Source organism: Panthera leo, chromosome B3, assembly GCF_018350215.1.
Source record: "Panthera leo isolate Ple1 chromosome B3, P.leo_Ple1_pat1.1, whole genome shotgun sequence".
NCBI lineage: Eukaryota > Metazoa > Chordata > Mammalia > Carnivora > Felidae > Panthera > Panthera leo.
Genome location: NC_056684.1, coordinates 628,536 through 653,556, shown reverse-complemented (window position 1 = coordinate 653,556; position 25,021 = coordinate 628,536). Strand labels below are relative to the sequence as shown.

Below are 25,021 nucleotides of genomic sequence, written 5' to 3'. Positions count from 1 at the left end.
GCCTGTAGGATGGGCTCTTTACTTTAAGCACCATAAAAAAAGGAGCACAGACGGATGAGCGTGTTCAGGTATATACACTGAATCGAACCTTTGGCACTAGGAATCAGAGCAGTTTGTCATACAGCATTAACACATATTATAAAAGTGCGGAGTGTCAAAGGGATAGAACCACCAGCATTCAAAAGCAGCTTTGTCGACTAGGCAATAAAACACTCTACAGTATGTCTCTCGTCGTCCATCACTGAATACACTGGTAGCGACTTTGAAATGAAAAAAAAAGAAAAGAAAAAAGGAGCTATAACCCCTTTTATTTTCTCTGTTTAAGATCAAACAGAAAACAAACATCAATTCTGTTATACACTAACATTTGCAAAGTACATCATTTGTACAAGAGGAGGACTAAACAAAACTGTGTTTACAGAAATCCAAACAGCATCAGCGCCTCGCCTCACACAGCTTTCCGATGGTACTCAGGCGGGGCGACTTCATAATCGCTGGCACTAAACAAGGTTGCAGAATTCTTTGCCAGGTATCTAAAAATAAAACATTATTCATTACAGAGACGAAAAAGAATCGTACACCTTGATCCAAATCAAGGCACAGAGCTGCACAAAACAATTTCTCTTAAAATATACTAAAATCATGGCAACCTCACAGTGAAACCAGAGTTACAACTCAGTCAGGGTTATGGACCAAACAACAATGCATAAAGGTCCAGAGTTGCTCTCCCATTTCAAAACAGGAATATCTGGCTGTCTTCAGAATACCAACTTGACAGCTTGGACTATCTTCTCAAAACAAATGTTGTATCCTTTTTTTTTTTAAGTTTATTTATTGAAAGTGAGAAGTGAGCGTAGGGGAGGGGGGGCAGGGTAGAAAGGGAGACAGAGAGAGAGAGAGAGAGAGAGAGAGAGGGAGGGAGGGAGGGAGGGAGAGAGGGAGAGAGGGAGAGAGGGAGAGAGAGGGAGAGAGAGGGAGAGAGAGGGAGAGAGAGGGAGAGAGAGGGAGAGAGAGGGAGAGAGAGAGGGAGGGAGAGGGAGGAGAGAGAGAGAGAGAGAGAGAGAGAGAGAGAGAGGGAGAGAGGGAGAGAGAGGGAGAGAGAGGGAGAGAGAGGGAGAGAGAGAGGGAGGGAGAGAGAGAGAGAGAGAGAGGGAGAGAGGGAGAGAGAGGGAGGGAGAGAGAGAGAGAGAGAGAGAGAGAGAGAGAGAGAGAGAGAGAGAGGGAGGGAGAGAGAGAGGGAGGGAGGGAGAGAGAGAGAGAGAGAGAGAGAGAGAGAGAGAGAGAATCCCAAGCAGTCTCCGTGCCGTCAGCACAAAGCCTGATGTGGGGCTCGAACTCCTGAATCGGGAGATCACGACCTGAGCTAAAATCAAGAGTCAGATGCTTAACCCACTGAGCCACCCAGGCGCCCCACAAATGTATCCTAAAACAACATCTAGGGGCGCCTGGGTGGCTCAGTGGGTTAAGTGTCTGACTTCCGCTCAGATCATGATCTCATAGTTCGTGAGTTCAAGCCCTACGCTGGGCTCTGTGAGGACAGCTCAGAGCCTGGAGTTGCTTCAGATTGTGTCCCCCGCCCCTCCTCCACCCTACCCCCTCCAAAAATAAACATTGAAAGAAAAAAGAACGTCTAGATCTTTTCCCTAGCTCTTTGAAATTCATTACATTAAATACAGATTCAGAAAGTGACACTTTCAAGTTTAAATTTGAAATGAACACCATAAAAATCAAAGGGACCTGAAATGAAGTATCAAGTAAATAGTATGTTTATTTCACAAAGAAACCGAGGCAAAGAGGACTCTACGTCTCACTAGTAGAGCAAGGACTATAGATTTGCGAGCATGTGCTGCGGTTTTAGAATTATAAAATACATGGTATCATTTTAAGAAAATTCAAATACAGACACACATGACCTTCCCTCCCAAAACTATGCCCAAGAAATAACCCACTTTTTGGTATGATCCACACTTTTCTAGGTCTTTTCCAAACACTAAGGATGTTTCTCCATGAACGAGAATCGTACCACACAAATACTCTTCAGAGCAACTTGATTTTCGTAAGTGGACACGACATGGGAATCTTCCCTGATCGGACCGACATGCCTTCAACAGCAGCTTGGCTGTTTAGAATTCTTCATTATTATACACACAGAGTCTAGGGGCGCCTGGGTGGCTCAGTGAGTTAAGCATCTGACTCTTGATCTCAGCTCGGGTCACACATGATGTCATGGTTCCTGGCTTTGACCCCTTCATCGGGTTCCGCACCTGCAGTCCGGAGCCCGCTTGGGATTCTCTCTCCCTCTCTCTCTCTGCCCCTCCACTGCTCACGTGCTCTCAAAATAAGCAAACACTTAAAAATTTTTGTTATACACATACATTTTAAAGCCTCACGTATTTGGAAATCTTTGTGCACTTAAGCATTTCTACCAGCTAAGTTCCCACTTGAACTTTCAACAGGCACTGCCAAAATGCCCTCTAAAAAGGTGAAGAAACCAGGATGGCCCTTTTCCTCAGTACGTTCAATCGTAGCCACTGAGACACAGCTATTTGGATCATCGGACACTGAACGCATTTCTGACAGCCCCCCTATTGCCAGTTCTGTGAAATCCCAATGTCCTACTTTTCACTGGTCTGATCATCTTTATTAAAAATTCTTCTTCGTGTGTTACTACTTTATCACAGAATTTTAACTTTTTACATAATTTCCTATATTGAGTTAAAAGAAATTTTTTTAAAATCTTTATTTATCCTTGAGAGACAGACAGAGTGTGAGCAGGGGAGGAACAGAGAAGAGAGGGAGACACAGAATCCGAAGCAGGCTCCAGGCCCCAGGCTGTCAGCACAGAGCCCGACGCAGGGTTCAAACTCATGAACTATGAGCTCATGACCTGAGCCGAAGTCGGATGCTCAACCAACTGAGCCACCCAGGTGCCCCTCCTATATAGAGTTTAATATTTGTTTTGTTGAAGTTTATTTCTTTTGAGAGAGACAGAGACCGAGGACACGGGTGTGCAAAAGTTGGGAAGTGGGGGAGAGAGGGAGAGCGAGAATCTCAAGCAGGCTCCACACTGTCAGCACAGGGCCCAATGACGCGGGGCTCCAACTCCCAACCCTGGATGACCCTGGGATCATGACCTGAGCTGAGATCAAGCGTCACTTAACCGACTGAGCCAGCCAAACCCCGATTTTACCATTTACAAAGACTCTTCTCACTATAAAAATAACAAAAATATTACCACTCTTCTTGATCTTAATAGTTCCAATGTTAGACTTAACCTTGTGATTCATCTAGAATTTCACTGCCTGACAGAAAGTGTGGATCTGATGGTTTCCTTCCAGAACACTAGCCAGTGGTCCCCGTCTTTCCCCAACGGCTCCAAGGCGCTGCTCCACCACGCGCGGTGGTCCACATCGCACTCGTGTCCCACGGACATCTCTACTCGCTCCTGTACCGCTCTGTCCCGTTTACTCGTGTCTTCCCACGTGCTACGATCTACAGTGCTGACAGGTCAGAGCCAGTTTCGGGGCACTGTACTAATTCATGTTTCCAATTTCAGGCATACTGTTACACTTACTTTAGGAAATCATGAAGATAATTCAGCAACAACGCAAGACTCTTCTCGTCCAGAGGAGTATAGGCCAACATGGCTCCAATTCGTACTGTGGAGATAAAATAACGTAGTCAAAATTACATCCAAGGGGGCACCACGGGCATTACGTGACCTAACACAATCATCACAGATGCCTTTAAAATTTTTTTTAACATTTATTTTGAGAGACAGAGCACGAGTAGGGGAGGGGCAGAGAGAGAGAGAGGGAGACACAGAATCGGAAGCGGGTTCCAGGCTCCGAGCTGTCGGCACAGAGCCCGACGCGGGGCCCAGACCCACAAACCGCGAGATCATGACTTGAGCCGAAGTCGGACGCTCAACCGACTGAGCCCCCCAGGCGCCCCCATCACAGATTCTTTTAAAGTACATGATCTCAGAGATGCTAACTTTGAAACAGATTTAGATAACATTTCCAATAAAAAGCTCAAATTGAAATGGAGTATTTTAGAATGTTATTTTCTGTAACCACTTCAGATTCATTAGGAAAGACAAAACTACCAAAAACCCAAAGAAAAAAGTTTTTTCCTCAATGGCACATTACCGAACAATCTCAGTAGATGTGGCGCCCCGTACACCTGGGACATGGGCGCGTCCGGGTGGTCTGCGAGAATCTCCGCGTACTGCGGCCTCTCAAATTTGTAGAGCAGCTGAGTCCCCAGCATCACGTTGAAGTACTCCTTTATGCCGGCCACCACCTCGTTCACGGCGTACTCCCTGACAAACACAGAGACGTGTACTTGCGAAGCAGGTCACGGACAACTGAGAAACGGGGATTGACTCGACCCATACAGGAGCAAGGGACCGGAGTCGAAGGCTGAACTAATGACGATGAATTTTTACCCGACAGGTTTTTTTAAACAAGAGATTTAAACAAAAGCACAAGAGAAATCAATTCCAAAAACAAACCGGTGCTAAGTAAACCACGGCCTTCAGGCTGAGAATGGCTTTTACATTTTCAAACAACTGTATTTTAAATGGTTATATTATGCACTTAACACGTAATAGCTTCACTTTTACCTAAATGTTTACCATCTGCCCTTTAAGGAAAAAGTTTGCCAACCAAACTCCAGGTCAAACCAATGAAATTCTATTTTGCTAGTTTCTGATGGCATTTAGAGGCAGTGGACGTTTCAAAAGATTAAGATTTGGAAAGAAGAATACTTAATGTCTTTCTATGCACTTGAAAGATTTGTATGTTCTTACTTATTATCTGTGTTTCCTCGAGATTTCTTGTAATTTGCATAATCCTCTAGAATGGAATCCACGTTCTTCTTGGCAGGAAGATAAAACAGCTGTGGAAAAAAAATACACCTGAATACTAGTGTTCTTTTTACAGGAAAATTACAACGGAAAAGTCTTAAGGCAATAAAAGACCACCTAACAGTATTACAAAACAGGAAATGGCACTCTCCAGCACTTCAAACATGCGTAATGTGGCTAAGGAACTAAAAATTTTTATTAATTTCAAGGAAGGAGCCAAAAATGTGACCAGCAGCTGCCGTACTGGACACCACAGCTCTAAAGACTGGCATCTGTCGGACACACACACACACACACCATTCACTACGGAGGGAATGCACCACGCAGAAATGTACCTCCAAGACACCATCATTATGTACCCTGTGTGTACCATGTGCCACACCCCGCTTGAAGCATACGTGAACTCTGAGGTCGTGCTCACATCTTCAGTGTGAGGCAGAGACCTACCGAGGCCGAGTAACTTGTCCAAACTCTAAGTGGTAAAGCCAAGGTTTGAACGCAGTAGTTCAGCTCCAGAACCGAATCAAGAACCAAACGGAGTCCACATTTGTACATGATGGAGGTCTCGTAAGTCTCCTTATCCCCAAATCTTCACACCCCCACTCCCGCCCACGCTGCTCATTCTAAGTACTTGGTGCATCTGTCCGATAAAGTTCTCCACTTGAGGTCTAGGACCGCACTCTTGCAATGTCACACACGTACCTCACAAAGCCCCGATTTCCTTTCCGCTAGTAACCACACGTCTCGGCCAGAACACTCAGGTTGTCTGGGAGGCCATGAATACTTGGCAGAGAACTGTGTGCTTCCTACAGCCCAGCAGCAGCAGCACCACGTGAGGACACCCCATTTTCAGTGACAGAACAGAAACCACGTGCTACTTCATCTTTACCAGTTTTCAGGGCTTCCTATCCTAGAAAGCTCCAAAACCGAGTTATTGCCACCTATTCTCGCTAAAAACTCACGGATTTCTTCTATCCTTTCCAAGACATGCCTTCTGATGATCAAACTATTCAGTCTCTGAATTAAAATAATATTCATCAATCACACCCCTTCAAGAGCCAAGTCTATACAATTTTTTCCTTAAAATCTGTTTCCACATCAGCAAGAACATCTGTGTAGCTTTCAAGGTACCTGTTTTTGCCGGGTAATTAAGTCCCAATCATCAACAAGCCACGGTTTTAATTCTTCAGGAATCTTTACTTTCACTTCAACTCTGTTCATGAATGTTTCCTCCTGAACAGAAAAGGGAAGGGCATTAAAAATCTGTCTTTTCTCGCTCAATAGCAACACCAAAATTCAGGGTTTTTCTCAATATTTAGAGGCACCAAGTACATACGTATATGTTGTTTTATTTTTTAATTTTACAGAGAGAGCGAGTAAGCGCACACAGAAGGGGCAGGAGAAGAGGAAGGGAACAAGGGAGGGAGGGAGGGAGGGAGGCAGAGGGAGGAAGGGAATCCCAAGCAGGGCGGCCTCTGCACTGTCAGCTTGGAGCCTAATCTGAAGCCCAGCTTGGGCCTTGATCCCACAACCCTGGGCTGGGATCATGACCTGAGCTGAAAGAAATCAAGAGTTGGACGCTCAACCAACTGAGCCCACCCAGGCTCCCCTGAATTAGTTCAAGTACTCAAATGGACTGCCAGAGTTGGCATTTCAAAAATCGTAAATGAAAAATCCCTACAGCTAAGCTGCTGGGAGAAAAGAAGCTTCTCTTAATAGCCAAGGACTATCCCATACAGATTAAAGTTACTTCTTTATACATAAAATTAAGTGTCCTGACTTCTAATGAAGTCTTCAATAACTGCCTGAAGTTGCCTATTTTCAAAACATACACTGTTTAGGAGTATACCATTGCTTCCTAACCTCAGCTTCAGAAATATAACTGTCAGTTGAAAATTAAAACCACACTTCCAAATTCCTAATTTTGGAAATCACAAACAAGACATTTTATCACTTAAGAATTCTAAACTCATATTCACACACACATATATGCAGGCTAGATAAAGCTTCTGTGGCATTTGTTATGGGTTTATTAAATCATCTTGGGACATACTAAACCATTTAACGTGAACTCGTAAGTCTATACAGTCGAATACCAATGAAATATTTAGTCCTGTACATGAACATAGAGCTTACAGACGAATATTTGATGATGAGCTGGGGAGGACATACACAGCAGGGACACATGCAGAGCTACATGTAAAACAGAAGATGTATAAAAAAAAAATCCTTAATCCAAAAAAGAGGAATGTTTTCATTGCAGTAGTTAACCATGTTAACAATGTTTTCAAGACTGAAGTTCTGATTATTTTATTGCACAGACTAGAAACACTAACATGCTATTCGTAATGTTAAAAACTCACATTCTCAACGGTAGGATCCACTCGGGCCCTTTTCTTGCGAGGAGGCTGAGGTGTCTCGCTGGTACTGCCACCATCTCCATTTCCAGGTGCTAGACACATGCAGGACAAGGACAGGAGGTTCTTGGCTTAATACAGGAGACACTCTTAAGGAAAATAGTTTCCCGATAAACCCTCTTTCTTATTTTTCCATTACACAGGTGTTACCTGAATCTAAAGAATCGTAGTCCTACCAAAAATACAACTTTTATAAATTTTTCTATCATTTAGCATTAAGTAACATTTAGTGGGGCGCCTGGGTGGCTCAGTCAGTTGAGCGTCCGACTTTGGGTCAGGCCATGATCTCACAGCTCGTGAGTTCGAGCCCCGCGTCAGGCTCTGTGCTGACAGCTCGGAGCCCGCAGCCTGCTTCAGATTCTGTGCCACCCTCTCTCCCTGCCCCATACCCACTCGCATTCTGTCTCTCTCAAAAATAAACATAAAAAAAAAAAAAAAAAAAAAAAAATAAGTAACATTTAGCAACATTATCTTACATTTATTAAAAAATACTATCTTCCCAATGACTAAGACTAAAGAACATGAAAATAATAAATGCTTACAAGGTTTTTCCATTGTAAAAAGAATTCTCAAAGTTGGCTCTCTACTACTATGTACCTAACTATGTACACTGTTGTGACTCATCTTTGAGATCACCAAACATGATAAGCTTACTCTCAAAACTTTGTAACTCTTAAAGCTTAACACTGATTTCAAAATGTAAATGTTATGAAGGTAAAATAATTATTTTTAACCAAGTTAATATTCTTACTTTTCTGTTTGTTCTTTTTGGTTTTCCTAAAAGGAGAAGGAAAAAAAAAGAAAAACATGTGATTACTGCTAGTACACCCGCCCCCATACGTTCCCTTTTACCAGGGTTAAGTTCATAGAGAAACACTGCCTTGGATGGGAAGATCAGGCTGTAAATATAGTTTCCCTGCTCAGACATTAAGAATTTTCAGTGACAGTTGGCTAAATTCACACCTCCCTCCATATAACAGAAAAATAAACCAAAACCACATCGGGAGACTTCTAGGATTATACTCTTAATTTATAAGCTCACGGCATGTAAGTTATAACCATACTGTAGTTTATGTTACCCTACTCGTTCCACAAAATCCAAGTTCCAAAAGTCAACATTCGCCGTTACTTCAGTAAACTGGTGAATGTGTATGTTCAGCGAACTGGTAAATGTGTATGTTCCACCCTCACTGGCCCACAATGTTCCACCCTATTTCTCCCTAGTACATAGTCCTTCCTTTTTGACACCTAATAAGCTCTTTTCTTCTGAAACCAATGTCTCCTTCCTCTTAGTCATCATCTCCAATAGCAACTTCACTCGTTTATTTACCAACCGGCAAACAGTAAACTACTCATTTTAATTCCACATACAACTACTTACAGAATGCAAGGAAATGGTTTACAAAAAGCCCAAGATTATGGACTCTATCTGGTGAGACCCAACCGTAACACTGGAGTATGCTGACCCTTCTACAGCTTTAGAAAGTATTTATAGGGGCACCTGGGTGGCTCAGTTGGTTAAGCAACCGACTTTGGCTCAGGTCATGACCTCGCGGTTCAGGAGTTTGAGCCCTGCGTCCGGCTCTGTGCTGACCGCTCGGAGCCTGGAGCCTGCTTCCTGCTTCAGGTTCTGTGTCTCCCTCTCTCTCTGCCCCTCCCCTACTCGTGCTCTGTCTCTCTCTAAAATAAAATAAACATTAAAAAAAAAATTTTTTTTAAGTATTTATAAGTTATTAACTGTACTCATCTAATTTAGAGCAGAAGGTTCATTTTACAACTCAAATTAACTTATGTTCCGTTACAAATACAAAAAGCTGGCCATCTATCTGAAAGTACAGGTTTTTTCCTGTTTCTCTAAGTTTAACTTCTGGAACACAAGTATCTGTGTTCAGTCTGAACAGTATTTCTGGGTCAGACTAAACTATGAACTTTTACTTAATTGATGTCAAGAACATGTGAGGACCGGGGCGCCTGGGTGGCTCAGTAGGTCAAGCGTCCGACTTCGGCTCAGGCCATGATCTCACCGTTCGTGAGTTTGAGCCCTGCGTCCGGCTCTGTGCTGACAGCTGGGAGCCCAGAGCCTGCTTCAGATTCTGTGTCTCCCTCTCTCTCTGCCCCTCCCCTGTTCGCACTCTGTCTCTCTCTCTCTCTCAAAAATAAGCATTAAAAAAAAAAAAAAAAAAAAAAAAAAAGAACGAACATGTGAGGACCAAGAGCGACCAAGAGCTTTTACACACACATTCCTGACCCACTCATTCTACCATAAAAACAACGAAAAAACACGGACAACTAACCCTAACTCTTAATATCTATAAACTATACTTGAATGAATCCCAACAACAGACTCTGACATTCTTGTTTCAACCTTCTTGCTTATATTAATAAGCAAGCTAATTTCTCAACCTATGCAACAGATTTCACATACTAAACTGCTGGTGTTGTTTGAAGTCCTTTCTCCAAGCCCTTCTCTGCCAAAAAGGTAACTGAGAAGACTGTTAAAGCAAAAAGCACTGTTCCAGCCTCGGATGACACCTATCCTGAAATAGAAAAATTCCTTCCCTTCAATCCTTTAGATTTTGAGAGTTTTGACCTGCTTGCAGAAGCACCAGATTGCACACCTCCCCTTGAATGGAGTGCCTCTCATCATCCTTGATGAGGAGAGGGAACTTGAAAAGCTGTTACACCTGGGCCCCCCTTCACCTCTGAAGATGCCCTCTCAACCATGGGAATCTAATCTGTGGCAGTCTCCAAGCGTTCTGTCAACCCTGGATGTTGAATTGCCACCTGTTTTGCTATGACTTAGATATCTGAATTTCTTAGCACCTAATAGTTTGTACGTTTTGTATTAATAAAGCAATTCTTTAATAGACTCTTCCTTAAAAAAAAAAAAAAAAAAAAAAAAAAAGGGTTGTGAGTGTATTCAATGCTGCTGAATTATACACCTAAAAATGAGTTAGAGGTAAACTTTATGTTATGTATATTTCACCATAAAACAAACGGGGAGGAGGGTAGAAAACCTGCTAAGGGAAATTAAGGGATATGTAATTATTATGTATTTTCAAACAACTGAACGCTTGAGAAAGGAGTGCTCATTGGCATTTTTCAAGTTGAAATGTTCCAGGTTCCATTTTCAATGAACTCTAATACAGGACAATGGGTATATGGAGCTTGAAGCTCACTTCTAGAACGATCACTTCCATAACGATACGTCAAATTAAAACAGGTCTGCTTACACTTCAACACTTTTCTGCTGCAGGCCGGCGGTCTTCTTCCCTGGGGCAGCGCCTCTCATCTTCCCCTCTGCATACTGCTCCCTTCAAAGAGAATTCCAATGAAGTTGTCATCAAATGAGTACTTACATGGAAAAATAATTGTGCCAGCTTGATCCCATTTTGAAATTTATATTCAAACTGAGATCCCTGTGCCCTTCCCAAGTAGAACTCCCACAGAGTCCGGGAGCCAACAAGATCACAGTGCATTTCCAACTACAGAAATTTCCAACATCCTGCTGCTTCCTACCTAACTCTATGGACAGACTAGAAATGACTGGTCTGCTACTCCTTCCTTTTTTCTAGGAAAGGCTTCTGTGATTGAAGTCAAAGCCACAACACGGCAGCTGACAGGTACCAAGAATCATTTTTTTTGGCAGGCAGGCCACAGGATTTCTACTGTTCATTCCACTTCCCAGAACTAATGTACAGACATTTCTCTTCCTACTCATGTTGCCAAAACAAACTTACTGATTGGCTTTTTGAAGTTCTCGCTGTTTCTGCAGATTGGTGTCCACGTACTTGAGTACTCTGCTTTCTGGAACCCATTCATCCCAACTGTAAAAGACAAAAGTTAAATTATCATTCAAAGACATTTTTACTACTATTCAGACCCTGCCTCCAATTACTTGTAGAGATCCAAGAGGCAAGACTCTGGATTTCTCTGAGATTTAATTAATTGGGACTACAAATTCGTTCTCAACTGAAATGAAAATCCAGTGAAAATCTGTGCTGTAAGAGAAAGAAACTATATCCTCAAAAGCAGCACCCTAAACCTTAATTGCCAGATTCCAAAAACAGATTATTCAAATCCTTTCTTAAAATGAGTACAGTATGGCACTTAACATTAAGAGTCCCTAAGCAGAGACGCCTGGGTGGCTCAGTCCCTAAGCATCTGACTTCTGCTCAGGTCCTGATCTCACAGTTCATGAGCTCGAGCCCCGCTTCAGGTGACCTCGAATCCCACTTTGGGTGAGCCCCGCTTCTCTTTCTGATCCTTCTCTCTGCCCCTGGCTCACTTGTGCCCTGCGCCCTCTCTCTCTAAAGAGAAAAAAAAAAAAAAAGAGTCCTTAAGTAATTATCCTTACAGAATAAAGAGATCTTAAGAATTTTAACTTCCAAAAAAAAATGAAGCATGGGAGTCCACAAGAAGCTGCCATCTTAAAGAAGGAAAATTGATCAGCTAGTTAGCTAACTATGTAACAGCAAAGTTACAGAACTAGCTGTGCCTCACTTTCATCACCTATAAAATGGGAGATAACGGTGCCTACCCTTACAGTATCGTTATGAGAAATAATACATGTAAAACAGTTCAGAGTCCGAACCAGAAAAAGCACTCAAGGTCTGTCAGAAATCTACCAGGTCTATCACAAATATCATCCACACCAACTCAGCAAATACTGTAAATCAAATGATTACAATGGTTTATCAGACTACATCATCCTCAACCTTCACTCACTCATGAACGCACAGAACCAGAGATGGCTTCCTAAACATCAAAAGGAAGAACCGACCACTCTTTAAATAAGCATTCTGGCAATTAGAAAAGCTCCTTCCTTCAAGATGTCCGAGTGTCGGGGTACCTGGGGGGCTCACTTGAGTGTCCGACGTCGGCTCAGGTCACGGTCTTGCGGTTGTTGAGTTCGAGCCTCACATCAGGCTCACTGCTGTCCATGCAAAGCCTGCTTCTGATCCTCTGTCCCCCCACCACCCGCCCCTTCCCCGCTTGCGCGTGTGTGTGCTCTCTCGCTCTCTCAAAAATAAATACTAAAAAAAACTTTTTAACCACAAAAAAAAGATTTCTGATGTGTTTTTTTCCAAAGGGGAAAACAAAAACAAGGTATTTTTTAGGGAATGCTTAACTATTCATGCAAAGTGCTTCTTTTCTCCTGCTGAGGGAGCTCCTTTAGTGACACAAATAGATGTATCCAAAGCAAATGATTTCCCACCTCTGACCTCTTACATAAGATAACCAAAAGAAGAATAAATAATTAAAAAGCAATCCTCAACATGATTTCCTAGAGAAAACTTTAAAACATGCATTTACCTAGAGGTCAGGAGGGGGTGGTGTACTGAGGGAGCTCCTTCAGGAACAGGAAAAAGGGCTACAATATCCTCACGTGTCTTCAAAGTTTTTTCAGAGCGCCTGGGCCTCACAGCACTTCTGATACAGACAGCATAGTACAAAGTAATCTCAGTAACTAGGTGCAGAATTTAGCTTAAGCTTTATTAAGATTTATTTACCGATGGAATATTTAAATGTCTGTGTCAACGAGTTCCGGTAAGGTTTTTGAAAATTTAGAAATTATGTTATCTACTGTGCGTTTGAAAAAAGTATGTACTTAACTAAAGTTTTAAAAATTCCAATTTGCAGATTGGGCTTTTGTTGTATGACTTTCTAAGAGAATCTTACAAACCATTTTCAAAACGAGAATCTGATTTTTACTTGTACATCTACTTCTATCTATTCCAACTCTCTCGGAATTAGGCAGAGCTGGAAAATTTTTATTTACCACCTAACTCCATTGTGGTTCCCGGCAAATCCCTTCCCCCTGATAAAAAATGCATCTAAAATAACTTTGATCTAAAAACCAAATCAAGGGGCCCCTGGCAGGCTCAGCAGGTAAAGCATGCGACTCCTGATCTCAGGTTTGTGAGTCTGAGCCCCATGGTAGGCACAGGGTTTACTAAAAAAAAAAAAAAAATTTTTAATGAAAAAGCAAAGACCAAATCAATCCTTGTCTCCTTTATGTGTCAGAAGCTAAAACCCTTGCCGAACCACAGGAAAATTAAATGACATTTTTTGTCCTGAGGAACATCACTACCAGGATAGTAACTGAAAGCCAAACACTCAGAAATTTTTATAGGTCACAAACATTAAACAAGTTCAGAATTTTCTAAAGGTAGCTTGTCACTAACCCCCACAATCACAATGACCGGTGACACTGCTTACACAGCACTAAAAAAAAAACAACAGAACAAAACACACACACATAACACACTTGCTGGGCTGCTGAATAACTGCTCCCATTTCAAAATGGGCTTCGAGGCTTCTCTACTCACAAAAAAAAATCAAACTTTCCAACATTATGGTCTATTTATCTATGTTCCAAATCAACTACAAAAAACACATCTACCTTTGTTCATTAATATCCTCAATTTTACACCTATGAAGATATGAAATATCTCCAATGTTGAGTGCCATTTTTAAATTCTTTTTCCAAGGAATATATAAAATTAACTTTACAAAGCGCAAAACAAAATCTATGCAGTCTATCATTTACCTGTGTTACTGAACTCTAACAAAGGGAAAAACATTATTTTAAAGCTATAAAATCAGGAAATACAATCATTTGGCACTTTCAATCTCTCATAAGCCACAAATGCCACTCAAAATCCAGTCTTAAAGCCATACACATCTACATGTAATTTTATACAAAATATTATACATAACAGAATTAAAACACAAATCCTAAAACAATTATTTAAATGGGGATGAGGGCAAACCTCTGCCATGAATTTACTATTTGTTTTTCTTTGATTTCCTGGATGAACTTTAACTTTCCTACACGTAACGTGCATAAAGTCGACATTCTATTACCTGTAGAGAATGGAGACTCTTATCACATGGTAATACTCTGAACCTTACCAACGTTGACATAGTATCAGTATGTAAAGTAAGTCTATTACAAGACTGAACTAGAGCTTAAACATTTTCTCAATAGGAAACTACAACATACGCTAGGAGCCATATGGTAAGCTCTCCTGGACGTTAGAAATAATTTAGCATTAATACCGAAACCACATTTAAAAATCACAGTTTACTTCTCCAAGACAAAAGGATAGTTTTGGGGGCGCCTGGGAGTTTTAAGCATCCAGCTCTTGGTTTCAGCTCAGGTCAGGCTCTCTCAGAGTCAGACTCTGGGCTGACAGAGCAGAGCCTACTTGGGATTCTCTCTCTGCCCCTCCCCCACTCATGCTGTCCCTCTCTCAAAACAAACAAAAAAACCCAAAACGATAATTTTCTCCATTATTTTCCCAATTTCTCAATGTTTAAAATCTTATCCGCCATTATTAGAAGTAGTTTAATTATTAAATGGGAAAAAATTACAAGTTGTCAGGAACGTACTTTGACACATTTTAGATTTCCACCTTTCTACAACAATACTAATGGAAAAAAAGGGTCTGGTATTTCTTCTCAGCTAGCGGCATTTTGCGAAAACAAATTCTTCTAACAAATAAAACTGGGCCGGATCACCTGGTAAGGGACCCCATGAAACAAGACCAAAGTCACAGGGCCAGTAAAAGTCACAGACAATAGCTCCTTCCCAGCAACAGAGTAACCCTCCAACCTGACAGCCCGTTCACACAGAGAAGTCGGCAGCAGAGCACAGCTCAAGGGACGCGAAGCCTTCAAAGGTGCCAGAAAACAACCCCCAAAAAACTACTTTCTGGCAATTTTTGAAGGACAAAGCACACTAATGAAAGTAATTTAAAACCTCTCATAGTACAAATTACAGGATATTCCATTTCAGGCATCAGAAACGAGTAAATTATTAGATGTGCCGTATCTGTGGGTCCCAAGAAGAAAGACCCATCGCTGAAAAAGAGCTCCCCACTGGCTTGATATTCTAGAACGTGTTCAATCTGTGACCACTGTCTACTCGCCGTAACGGACCAATACACCACTCCTTTAAAAGAAAAGTCTAACTCTTCAAAGTGAAAAATTAAGTTTAATTAGGTAGGCAGTTAGATCTCTGTATCTGTGTTAAACCATATTCTAAAAAACGAACCACAGGAAATCACTCTCTGCCAACATTTATGTTACCAAAATTCAGAATACAAGTTCGTCACTACTTCCTAATGAGGCAACCTTTTTCCTTTTCCAAGTAGAATAATCCAACTAGCTCTGCATATAACTAATTGCAGTAACATACATACGTAACTGCGTGGGTGCTAAGGCAAAAAAACTCAAGCTGTCCTAAAATGAACCAAAACCAGAAAAAAAAGAGCAGTTGGTTGACTAACGATTAGACATTACACTAGAACACAAGAAATCATCCAAAGACTTTAAAATAAAATGGTGGGTACCCTGATTTCTATTATTTTCATCATACCATAAATGCTTCACCCTTGCTTCAGTATGTAGTAAAACCATCCAAAAATTAAGAGGCACGGGTGTGCAGGGCACCTGGATGGCTCAGTTGCTTAAGCATCCGACTTCAGCTCAGGTCACGATCTCACGGTTCATGAGTTCGAGCCCCGCACCAGGCTGTGTGCTGACGGCACAGAGCCTACTTGGGATTCCACCCACCCTTTCTCTGACCCTCCCCCACTGGCACTTCATCTCTTTCTCAAAATAAATAAACCAACTTAAAAGATGTTACAAAAATGTTTTTAATAAAAATTAAAAAAAAAAGAAAGCAGCATGGGTTTGTGACACACACGACACAAGCTACCTTGTTAAGAGATACAATTGCTTTTAAAGATCTAATACTAATACTCACTTTTTATTCCAACCACTGTAATGTATAAAGTATTTCACTTGTTTGTCCTTTATGGCAACCTTTACACACTGAAATAAAAAAAGAGAAAATTCACTCAGAAATCGTTTTTGAAAAAGGCGACAACTACCTGGATGACTTTCAAGTATGCGATCTTTCAGACACTCCACTCAAACCTTGGGGACCAAAACGAGCACAAGAGAGCAGGACTGCCAAACGGAAAATCATCCAGGATCTCGGGTTACTTGCACACACTGCCATCCTGCAGCTGCCTTAGAGTCACAATCTGTGGAAGTCAGCCCAGCAAAGCTGAAAAACTGTATTAAAAGATCCCCCGACCCTTAACTCAATGGGCTGGAGTAGCCCTGAGAACAGCTAATGAAAGTCATTTTTGCACTTTCTCCAAGTCTAGCCAGCCAGAAACTAGTACTTATTTCAAAAACCAAATTCAGCTAAAGAAAATTATTTAGACAGTGCCTTTCTATTATGAGAAAGCGCCATTAACTTATGGAAGGCAAACTGTTTTGCTGCAAATTATCAGCAACCAGCAAAGTGACAGATGAAAAACATTTTATGTTCTTCTTAAAAGCAGCCAAACAAATTAGAACAAATCGTTAAAGGTATTAACTATGACAAGTGAAAGTGATGACTCTCCGTCACGGATTAAAAGTCTTTATCTGAGACAACCAAGAGGATCATGACAATTTAAGTTATTCCAACCACCATTTAAAACTTGTTCCCTGGAGTTTCAGCTGTCAGAGGAGAAAAGTGGAGTGTGCCACAGTTGATGCAACGAAAATAACACTCCGGGATATAAATGATCAAGAGGACTCACAACTTACTTAAAACTGTATTAGGATTACATCACGAGGACATATGTACGTCCACATGACGTTCCTGACCGGATTCTCCATGAATCCAAATTCAGCCATTTTAGAACTTTAAAAACACACATCTATATATTCAAAACAACTGAAAAGTAGTGAAACTGGTTATTATTTGGAGACACACTTCAAAATTGTTAAGACCATTTTCACAGACACACATAAACTACCCACCAAGAATGCTGCAGAAATTGCATGTAACTAAAGGCTGTATTGCTATGCAGACCATTTTTAAAACCACTGTTAAAAACAGTCACACCATAAATATCTACGCTAAAAATTACCAGAAACAAAATACTAAAAATAAAAACACTTTTTACTTGGGAATTCACTATTTCATTTACCTCTGGCTAAATGTAAAACCAGTTTTCACAATTGGGATGACACTGACAGAGGAAAGGAAGCCCCCCGCGATTCAAACTCTGACAGACGAGCCAACAGAAAGAAGTTAAATGTCCTCACATTTTTACCGCTAGGTTTTATCCTTTAACGTAATAGATCCCTCAGTGCTTACTCAACAACTACTTACACATGAAAGTGACTGGCCAGATGTCCTCACAAGTCATTAACAACACAATGCAACTTGCTCCCACAAACCTTTTATCTCCCCTCAAATACTCCAACCACTGGGCCTTCCGCAGGTCACTGAGACAAACGGCAAGGTGGCAGTGCTTTGTCTGGCCCACTCAGCAAGCAGTTAGACACCCAGAAAGAGAACATGAGGGGCTCTATGAATCACAAATGTTGGAACAAAGCAACTAACTCTCTTACGACTCAAGTCATCTAACCAATAATTTTAGCTAACTTGTCAAAGGAAAACAGGTTTCATACCTTTGCTTCATAGAGAAGAGGCCCATGAAAGCACAGCACTCGCTCACCTGTGAAAGTAAAAAAAAGAAAGAAAAAAAAAAGGAGTTAATTTTCATTTATCTTCGTATCTAAGAGTCGCACGTGAGGACCATCACAGCTGTACTGTTATTGCTCGCAAAACCAGAAGAGTAAGGCTATGTACAGAAAAACACTTCAGATCAAACTTCAACAGTACCCTACAACAGAAAACACCTTAGGATGTGATGTAAACAGCAAAAATCAATGTATTAGACTATCAATCTATTTGGATCATCAGATAGTCTACCACCTACTAAGCCAATAAAATCTACAGTAACTACCTACTGGTAGGACTGGGTATTTCAATGTGCATCTGAAAATAAGATTTTTAAAATATTTCCAAAATGAGGACCTTATGCTCTACCTATTATCTCTGGTTCCAAACCTTTTCCTGGGCAAGTAAAACAGATAAAATTCTAACTTTTGGAAATCACACTCTATGTTGAACCTACCATTCAGACTTGCAAGAATAACTAAATGGAAGGGACTAGAGGATGACCTGGAAGCCAACTGCTCATCAGACAAATCAAGCAGGTAATTCCTGACAGTACCTGAAAATTACATTTGATTACAGTAGAAACCAATTTCTTGCACATTATTTTCAGTCTACTTGGGCTTCATCAGACCCAGAGGTAACAAAAGTACTCCACCACAGTTAGCTCTTTTAGCTCTAAAACTACGAAAACAACCTACTAGCTCAACCTTGAAGAAACTAGACAGCAATAAGATTTTCACTATTTTATTTTTTAACGTTTATTTATTTTTGAGAGAGAGACAGAGTATGAACGGGGGAGGGTCAGAGAGAGAGGGAGACACAGAATCTGAAACAGGCTCCAGGCTCTCAGCTGTCAGCACAGAGCCCGACGCGGGGCTCGAACTCACAGACCGCGAGATCATGACCTGAGCCGAAGTCGGACACTTAACCGACTGAGCCACCCAGGCGCCCCAAGATTTTTTCACTATTTTAAAAAATAACTGCTGCTTGTAAGTTTCAAAAACTGACAACTGTGGGGCAGCCAGGTGGTTCAGTTGGTTAAGCGTCGGACTCTTGATTTCAGCTCAAGTCATGGTTCATGAGTTCAAGCCCTGCGTCCAGCTCTGTGCTAACAGTGGGGAGTCTGCTTTGAGATTCTCTCTCCCTCTCTCAGCCCCTTCCCCGCTCATGCGGTCTCAAAACTAAATGTTAAAAAAAAAAAAAAAAGTTATCCTAAAGCAAATCCGTACGTTCATTTTCAACATATTTATACCCAGTCTTTCCTGTACCGGTTTGAGCACCATCAGATCAATGGGGGACACAGATATGGAAGCAAATAGTTTTTGCACAATTCGCTGGATTTCATATTTTTATCTTCACATGCAATAGGAGTGATGAGCTACTAAGGAAACAATGGGTACAGCAGCACAGAAACATGACAAGGTGACACTATCACACTCCTTACCATTTGAATATAAATAGTTCACTATCACTGGAGCACAAGATAAACACGTAAAAGTAGAAATCAATGTTAAACAGATCATGGTGTGCCTGCCTTCTATGTCATGTAATGAAGTGTGGACTTCATCCTGTAAGAACTCCCAAATCTGACCAAGAATCTCTTGGAGTTTTTAAAACTACAGATTTTTTGGGCGCCTGGGTGGCTCAGTCAGTTAAGTGTTGACTCTCTGAGCTTGGCGCAAGTCATGATCTCACGTTTTGGGAGACTGAGCCCTGAGTCAGGCTCCGCGCCGACAGCTCAGAGCCTGCTTGGGATTGTCCCTCTCCCTTCCCCCCACTCTCCAGCTGGCTCTCTCTCAAAAATAAATAAATAAATTTAAAAAATAATAAAACTACAGATTCTCAAGCTTCACCAGAGACCTGTATTAGAACCTCCCGAGCAGGGTAATGTTACTCTGCTCAAAGTTCTCTGTAATTCCCGTGCAGTGGTTCCCCTCTGAAGGACGTGCCAGAAGATGGGCCTGTGCAGAGCTTCAATGGAGACTGGAAATAGGGAAACGAATCAAAGACTTGTGCCAGCAGTCCATGGGAAGAAATAGATCTGAACCAAAAGCAGTGAGAAATTAAGGACAACCAAGCAAAAACAGAAAGTTTAAACTGACTTCCAGGCTGGTGGGAATATTAACCAAAACAGGAACTGGAAGGAGGGGGTTTAGACCAGCTTTGGAGTGTGTTCCAGTGGCTACAGCCCATCCAAAGTGGAGCCACCACTGAATACTGAGACCCTGGGGACATGAATAAGGTGTAGCAAACAAACAGCAGCAGCAAAGATTGGACCTGTGTCTCCTAACCTCACTCTTCAGGTACATTTTAAAGACACCGTGGAGGGGCGCCTGGGTGGCTCAGTCGGTTAAGTGTCCGGCTTCAGCTCAGGTCATGATCTCACAGTCTGTGAGTTCGAGCCCCGCGTCGGGCTCTGTGCTGACAGCTCAGAGCCTGGAGCCTGCTGTGGATTCTGTGTCTCTCTCTCTCTCTGCCCCTCCCCTGCTCATGCTCTGTCTCTCTCTGTCTCAAAAATGAATAAAAAACATTTAAAAAAAAAAAAAAAAGTAAAGACACCGTGGAAAGGGCCTTATTCCTCCGTCTTCCTGGCCGCCTCCAAAGACAACTGTACTGGGGCCCTTCTGACCTCCACCGCAGCTACTAGTGCACTGACGGATGGCAGCCTGCTTGGAGGCATTTGACTCACCAGGATAACAAACGCCTGTGGCCTACTTCTCATAATAAAACTGCAGAAAAAGACTGGTAATTGGGGAAGAGAGCAAACCATGGTTATCAGGCTTTTGCAGCCTTTCTCCACTCTTAATGCTTCTAGTATCCTTAGACGAAAGTAATTCTACCCAATGCTCTCAAATTCAAGGTTGAGATTCCAAGGCGCCATCCTCCCACTGGTCTATGCTCACCAGGAACACTAAGAAGCTACCACCAGCCTGTGAATTCCTGACAGGGCCTAAACAGTTTTCTTTACCATGTGCTGGAAGAGAATTTGAAAGAGAGGATCAAGTCCAGTACAAAATAGTCACCACGCTTAAAAACCGCTTATCTAACATATGCTGAGCATTAAATGAGAAAAACCTCCAAGTGTAAGGGAATCATGAAAGAAGTACTCTTTCTGATAATTCATATTTCCACCATCACATACGCTCAATTCTTCTGCAGTGTCTTCATTCAATTGTTACCACCAACAGGGTAGTACTTTTTCCTTTCAAGGCATTCCCTGAACACATCTTATAAACAACATTTAAAAGTTTATTTAAAAAAAAAAAAGAGAGAGTAAGCGGGTGCAAAAGGGGAGGGGCAGAGAGAACTCCAAGCCATGTCGAGCTTGGAGCTTGACGTGGGGCTCAAACCCAAGGCCATGAGATCAGGACCCGAAATGAAATCGAGTCCGGTGCTTCACCGACTGAGTCACCCACGTGCCCCCAAATAACTTCTTAAAGATGGCCCGGCAATTCAGCGTTAACACGAGAGTAGAAAACACATGTGGAAAGTGATGGTAAGTAAGGGCCAACACTCTGGTGAGCAGCTTTCCAACCTTTCTGCGGGCACCTTGGTTCCTACTCCTGTCTGATTCAGCACCACAGCAGCACGTGGCTTCTCCTGGGTGGTTATCCGCCTACTGGCTCCCTCCTCCCTCTAGTTCACAACTGAAGCACTTTCTCCAGAAAGCCACCCTTGACTGTTCCAAACCTCAGCGATAGTCCTTCCATGTCCTACAGCAGGGATGCACTTTCTGCGCCATCGGCGAAGCCTATGGGTCATTTCCCAGAATGTTTTTGTAACTACCTGAAACACTGGTATTACAGAGGAAACCAATTATACTGAGATGGTTATCGAAGCATTTTAAGTGTCACGTTCTGATGTTACAGGACCTCCTTAACTGATGGAGCAAACTCTTGGTCAATCCAACAGCTACCATAATTTTGACTGAGCAGCTGAATAGATGTTCCACGCTGCACTGCCAACACTACTGTGCAGGGGGGCGGGGGGGGGGGGGCGGTTTAAGAGGAGGATGGATTCGTAATTGAAATACAAAATCTCACTTGGACAAAAAACAGAAAACAAAAAAAAAAAAAAACCTCTTCCTTTCAGATAGACCTATGTTCTACCCACTAACTTCTAGACTAAAAATCCCTGACCTAAAACATCTGGATTAAAAAAACATAAACCTTAACCCATAGGAGGTAGTCGCAACTTTTCACGATAGGAGAAAGCAGGTACTGAGCCAGTCCTTATAAAAAATACCCTTGATAACTTCTTAAATAGTCCGGAAAGTGACAGCATGCTTGGGGTGGGGGTAAGGGGTCTACAAGTTTGAAAATCCCCGCAACGACAGGTGTTTTGGGCAGACATCTGGACGTCTATGGTGACTAGCAGCTCCACCGACCGCGATGAACGGTACGTGAAGGTGTCCCTGCTCGGCTAGGAAACGTTACTTCTGTTTTACTTTATCGTGAGGCCCCCACTCTGATGTACGCGAACAGACGCGTTAACCGTAAACACTAAAGATCTCCCAACAAAGTCTGGTTCTACCGTCAGCCAAGATGTATTCACCAAAGAAAAAAAAAAAAAGTAAGAAAAAGAAAAAGAAAAAGAAAAAAAAAAAAAAGAAAAAAGAGAAAGAAAAAGAAAAAAAGAAAAAGGAAAAGAAGAAAAGAAAGCGCCAATTAATAAGCCAAAGAAGCCAGCGTCCGAGTCCCCGCACGTCCAGCGTCGCTGCACTCAGCCTCGGGGCGGGGGTGGGGGGGGGGGGACTGCGGGCGCACCGGGACCGGGTCTCCGCACAGGGAGCGCGCCCGCAGGGCGGAGGATGCGGGCGGCACAAAGCCCCGCGCGCCCCTCCGGCCCCGCCCCGCCCCGGATCCCGGCTGCGCGCCCCGCACCGCCCGCCCCGAAGCGCGCGGCCGCCGGGAGGGGGCGCTGCGCGCGCGGCCCGCGCCGGGCGCCGGCGGCCATGATGGCGCGGCCACCTCGCAGCGGCCATTTCGCAGCAGCGCGCCTCTCCCGCCACAGACGCGAGGCCCGGCCAGGCCCCGCCGCGCCGCCGGGCGCAGCCCCCTCGGCGGCAGGCGGCTGGGGCGCCGGCCGGGGGCAGCCCGGGCCGCGCGGTCCCCCGGCGCGAGCGCCGCCTCCCCTCCCCCACGCCACATCACCGCCCGGCCGCCGCCATGGCGCGCCCGCCGCCTCCCCACAATGGGCGGCCGCCCGCGCCCGCTTCCCTCCCGGGGCGGCCGGCACGCCCAGGCCCCGCCGCGCCCGGCGCTCCTCGGCCTCGCCCGCGGCCGTCCCGCCCGCGCCGAGGCCCGCCGCCGCAATGCGCCTTCCGCACAAAGCCCTGCCCGCCAGCCCCGCGGGCGCGGCCCGCGTCGCCCCCGGCCCCCGAGCCCCCGAGCCCCCGCCGCCCAGCCGGGCCCGCCGCTCCCGCGCCGCCGGCCGCCTCTCCCCGGGGGCCCGGACTCACCCTCCTGGAATTTGGGCTTCGGGTCCTGTTTCGGCGCCATTTATAAGTGATTCGCCGCCGCCTCCTCCTCCTTCTCCCACCACCCCCGACTACCGCCCCCTACTCTCTACCCCACCCAGCTCCGCGTCAGACGCGCCGTCAGGCACCGCCAGCTCTACATCCCGGGCCCGATTTGCCAGCGCCCGCAGACCTCACCGCGCCGCGACCGCGCAGCCGCCGCCCCAGCCAACGGCCGCACGCCGCGCACGCGCCGCTGCGCCCGCGCCGCCCCGGGGCACGCCGGGAGCCGTAGTTCGGAGGGGAGGGGGGAGGGGAGGCTGCGCGGGCGGGGAGGGGGAGGGGGAGGGGGAGGGGGAGGGGGAGGGGGAGGGGAGGGAGGCCGGGGGAAGGGTCCTCCGGTCAGGGCTCCCGCGGGGGCTGGGGTCTCTTCGTGAGCCTGCCCACCGCCCTCCACTTGCGCTGCCTCAGTGTCGCCTGCGTCAGAGTAATTCAGCGGTTGAATGTGAGCCCTGTTCCCGCCTCAGCCCCTCACCTGCCGCCCCCAACACAGGTGACCACAGCCCCATCTCTGCGCGCGTCCTGCGCTGCCTGCACCCCGGCACCCTCTCTGCCTTCTCCGTTCATAGCGAAGTTGCGGTTGTTGCCTTTGTGTTAACTACACAACCCATACTTGAATATTTGGCTTGTTCTGACCCGGCAGCCCGAAGTGTAAACACAGCGCACGCCGTTAGCAATCCTCTTACTTACCCTCATTTACCTCCGCATCGTTTCCCTTCGCTCCCTGTGGGTTCTTCGTTCCCCGTAGACACACTGTACATGGTGTTCTGTGGCTTCTTTTTAAACTTAACGGTGTGGCCTAGAGATGACTCCAGTCACATCTGTCCATCTCAGGAGGTACCTCGGTATAACCAGACCCTAGTTTATCTGACCTTGCTTCTGTTGCCGGACATTTAGGTTGCTTTCAACTTTTCACTGTAAAAACAAACAAACAGAAAAACACGTATGTCTTTCCACCTAAACCACTGCACACATTGGGGTTTTTTTTCTTTTTCTTTTTCTTTTCTTTTTTTAAGACCCGAGATGTAGAATTACTAAGTCAAAGGCTGTGGGCATTTAAAACAGCCTTATGGAAGCCTCATCAGTTTACATTTCAACCAGCAATTTAAGCGAGCCTGCTTTCCCGCATCCTTGCCAACCATGGTATCATCAGCCCTGCAACCTGGTCTTAATACAGGGGGAAGTCAGGTTGTGCAAAGGAAACCAGACACCAAACAGAATTTCCTCCAGCAATCAGGGTAGTGGACGGGGGCTCGAGGGAACTTTGGGGGAGGCCGGATGTGCTCTATATCTTTGGTGCGGCTACATGGTGTTTACATATGTACAGATTCATCACGTTGTGCAGTTAGGAGTGATGCATTTTACCCTACCTACCGTATACCCTAATAAAAATATCGTTACAAGTCACTTTCTTCTAGATATTGTGAAATTTTCAAACATAAAGAACTAGAAAGGGGTGCCTGGATGGCTCAGTCAGTTGAGCATCTGACTTCCGCTCGGGTCATGATCTCACATTGGGCTCTGTGCTGACAGCTGGGAGCCGGGAGCCTGCTTCCCATTCTGCATCTCCCTCTCTCTCTGCCCCTCCCCCACTCATGCTCTGTCTCTGTCAAAAATAAATAAACATGAAAAAAATTAAGAAAAAAGAACTGGAAAGAATAATATGTTACCTACCA

At 44.2% G+C, this 25,021-nt stretch overlaps 1 protein-coding gene across 2 annotated transcripts; it reads right to left on the bottom strand.

Moving 5' to 3' along the window:
- Positions 1–289: 289 nt before the first annotated feature.
- On the bottom strand, positions 290–23,513 carry MORF4L1 (mortality factor 4 like 1). 2 transcript variants are annotated; one of them, XM_042940773.1, is made up of 13 exons: positions 23,289–23,513; positions 17,776–17,822; positions 16,064–16,131; positions 12,604–12,720; positions 11,028–11,114; positions 10,521–10,601; positions 8,039–8,064; positions 7,234–7,322; positions 6,002–6,103; positions 4,814–4,902; positions 4,152–4,324; positions 3,575–3,659; positions 290–533 (listed from the first exon to the last, which is right to left on the bottom strand). In XM_042940773.1, the coding sequence occupies exons 1-13, from the start codon at positions 23,326–23,328 to the stop codon at positions 449–451; spliced, it is 1,089 nt and encodes a 362-aa protein (XP_042796707.1). In that variant the 5' UTR covers positions 23,329–23,513; the 3' UTR covers positions 290–448. The 2 variants fall into 2 exon arrangements, with proteins under 2 accessions (XP_042796707.1, XP_042796708.1); XM_042940774.1 differs by lacking the exon at positions 12,604–12,720 and having other exon boundaries at positions 23,289–23,508.
- Positions 23,514–25,021: the final 1,508 nt, after the last annotated feature.

What these genes read in the sequence shown, in the direction of transcription:
- MORF4L1 (XM_042940773.1), bottom strand. Translation starts at nt 23,328, where the DNA reads ATGGCGCCGAAACAGGACCCGAAGCCCAAATTCCAGGAGG. An exon ending in GAACTTCAAAAAGCCAATCA is followed by an intron (nt 10,602 to 11,027) that starts GTAAGTTTGTTT and finishes TTCTCTTTGAAG; the next exon opens with GGAGCAGTATGCAGAGGGGA. An exon ending in CAAAAAGAACAAACAGAAAA is followed by an intron (nt 7,323 to 8,038) that starts GTAAGAATATTA and finishes GCATGTGTCTAG; the next exon opens with CACCTGGAAATGGAGATGGT.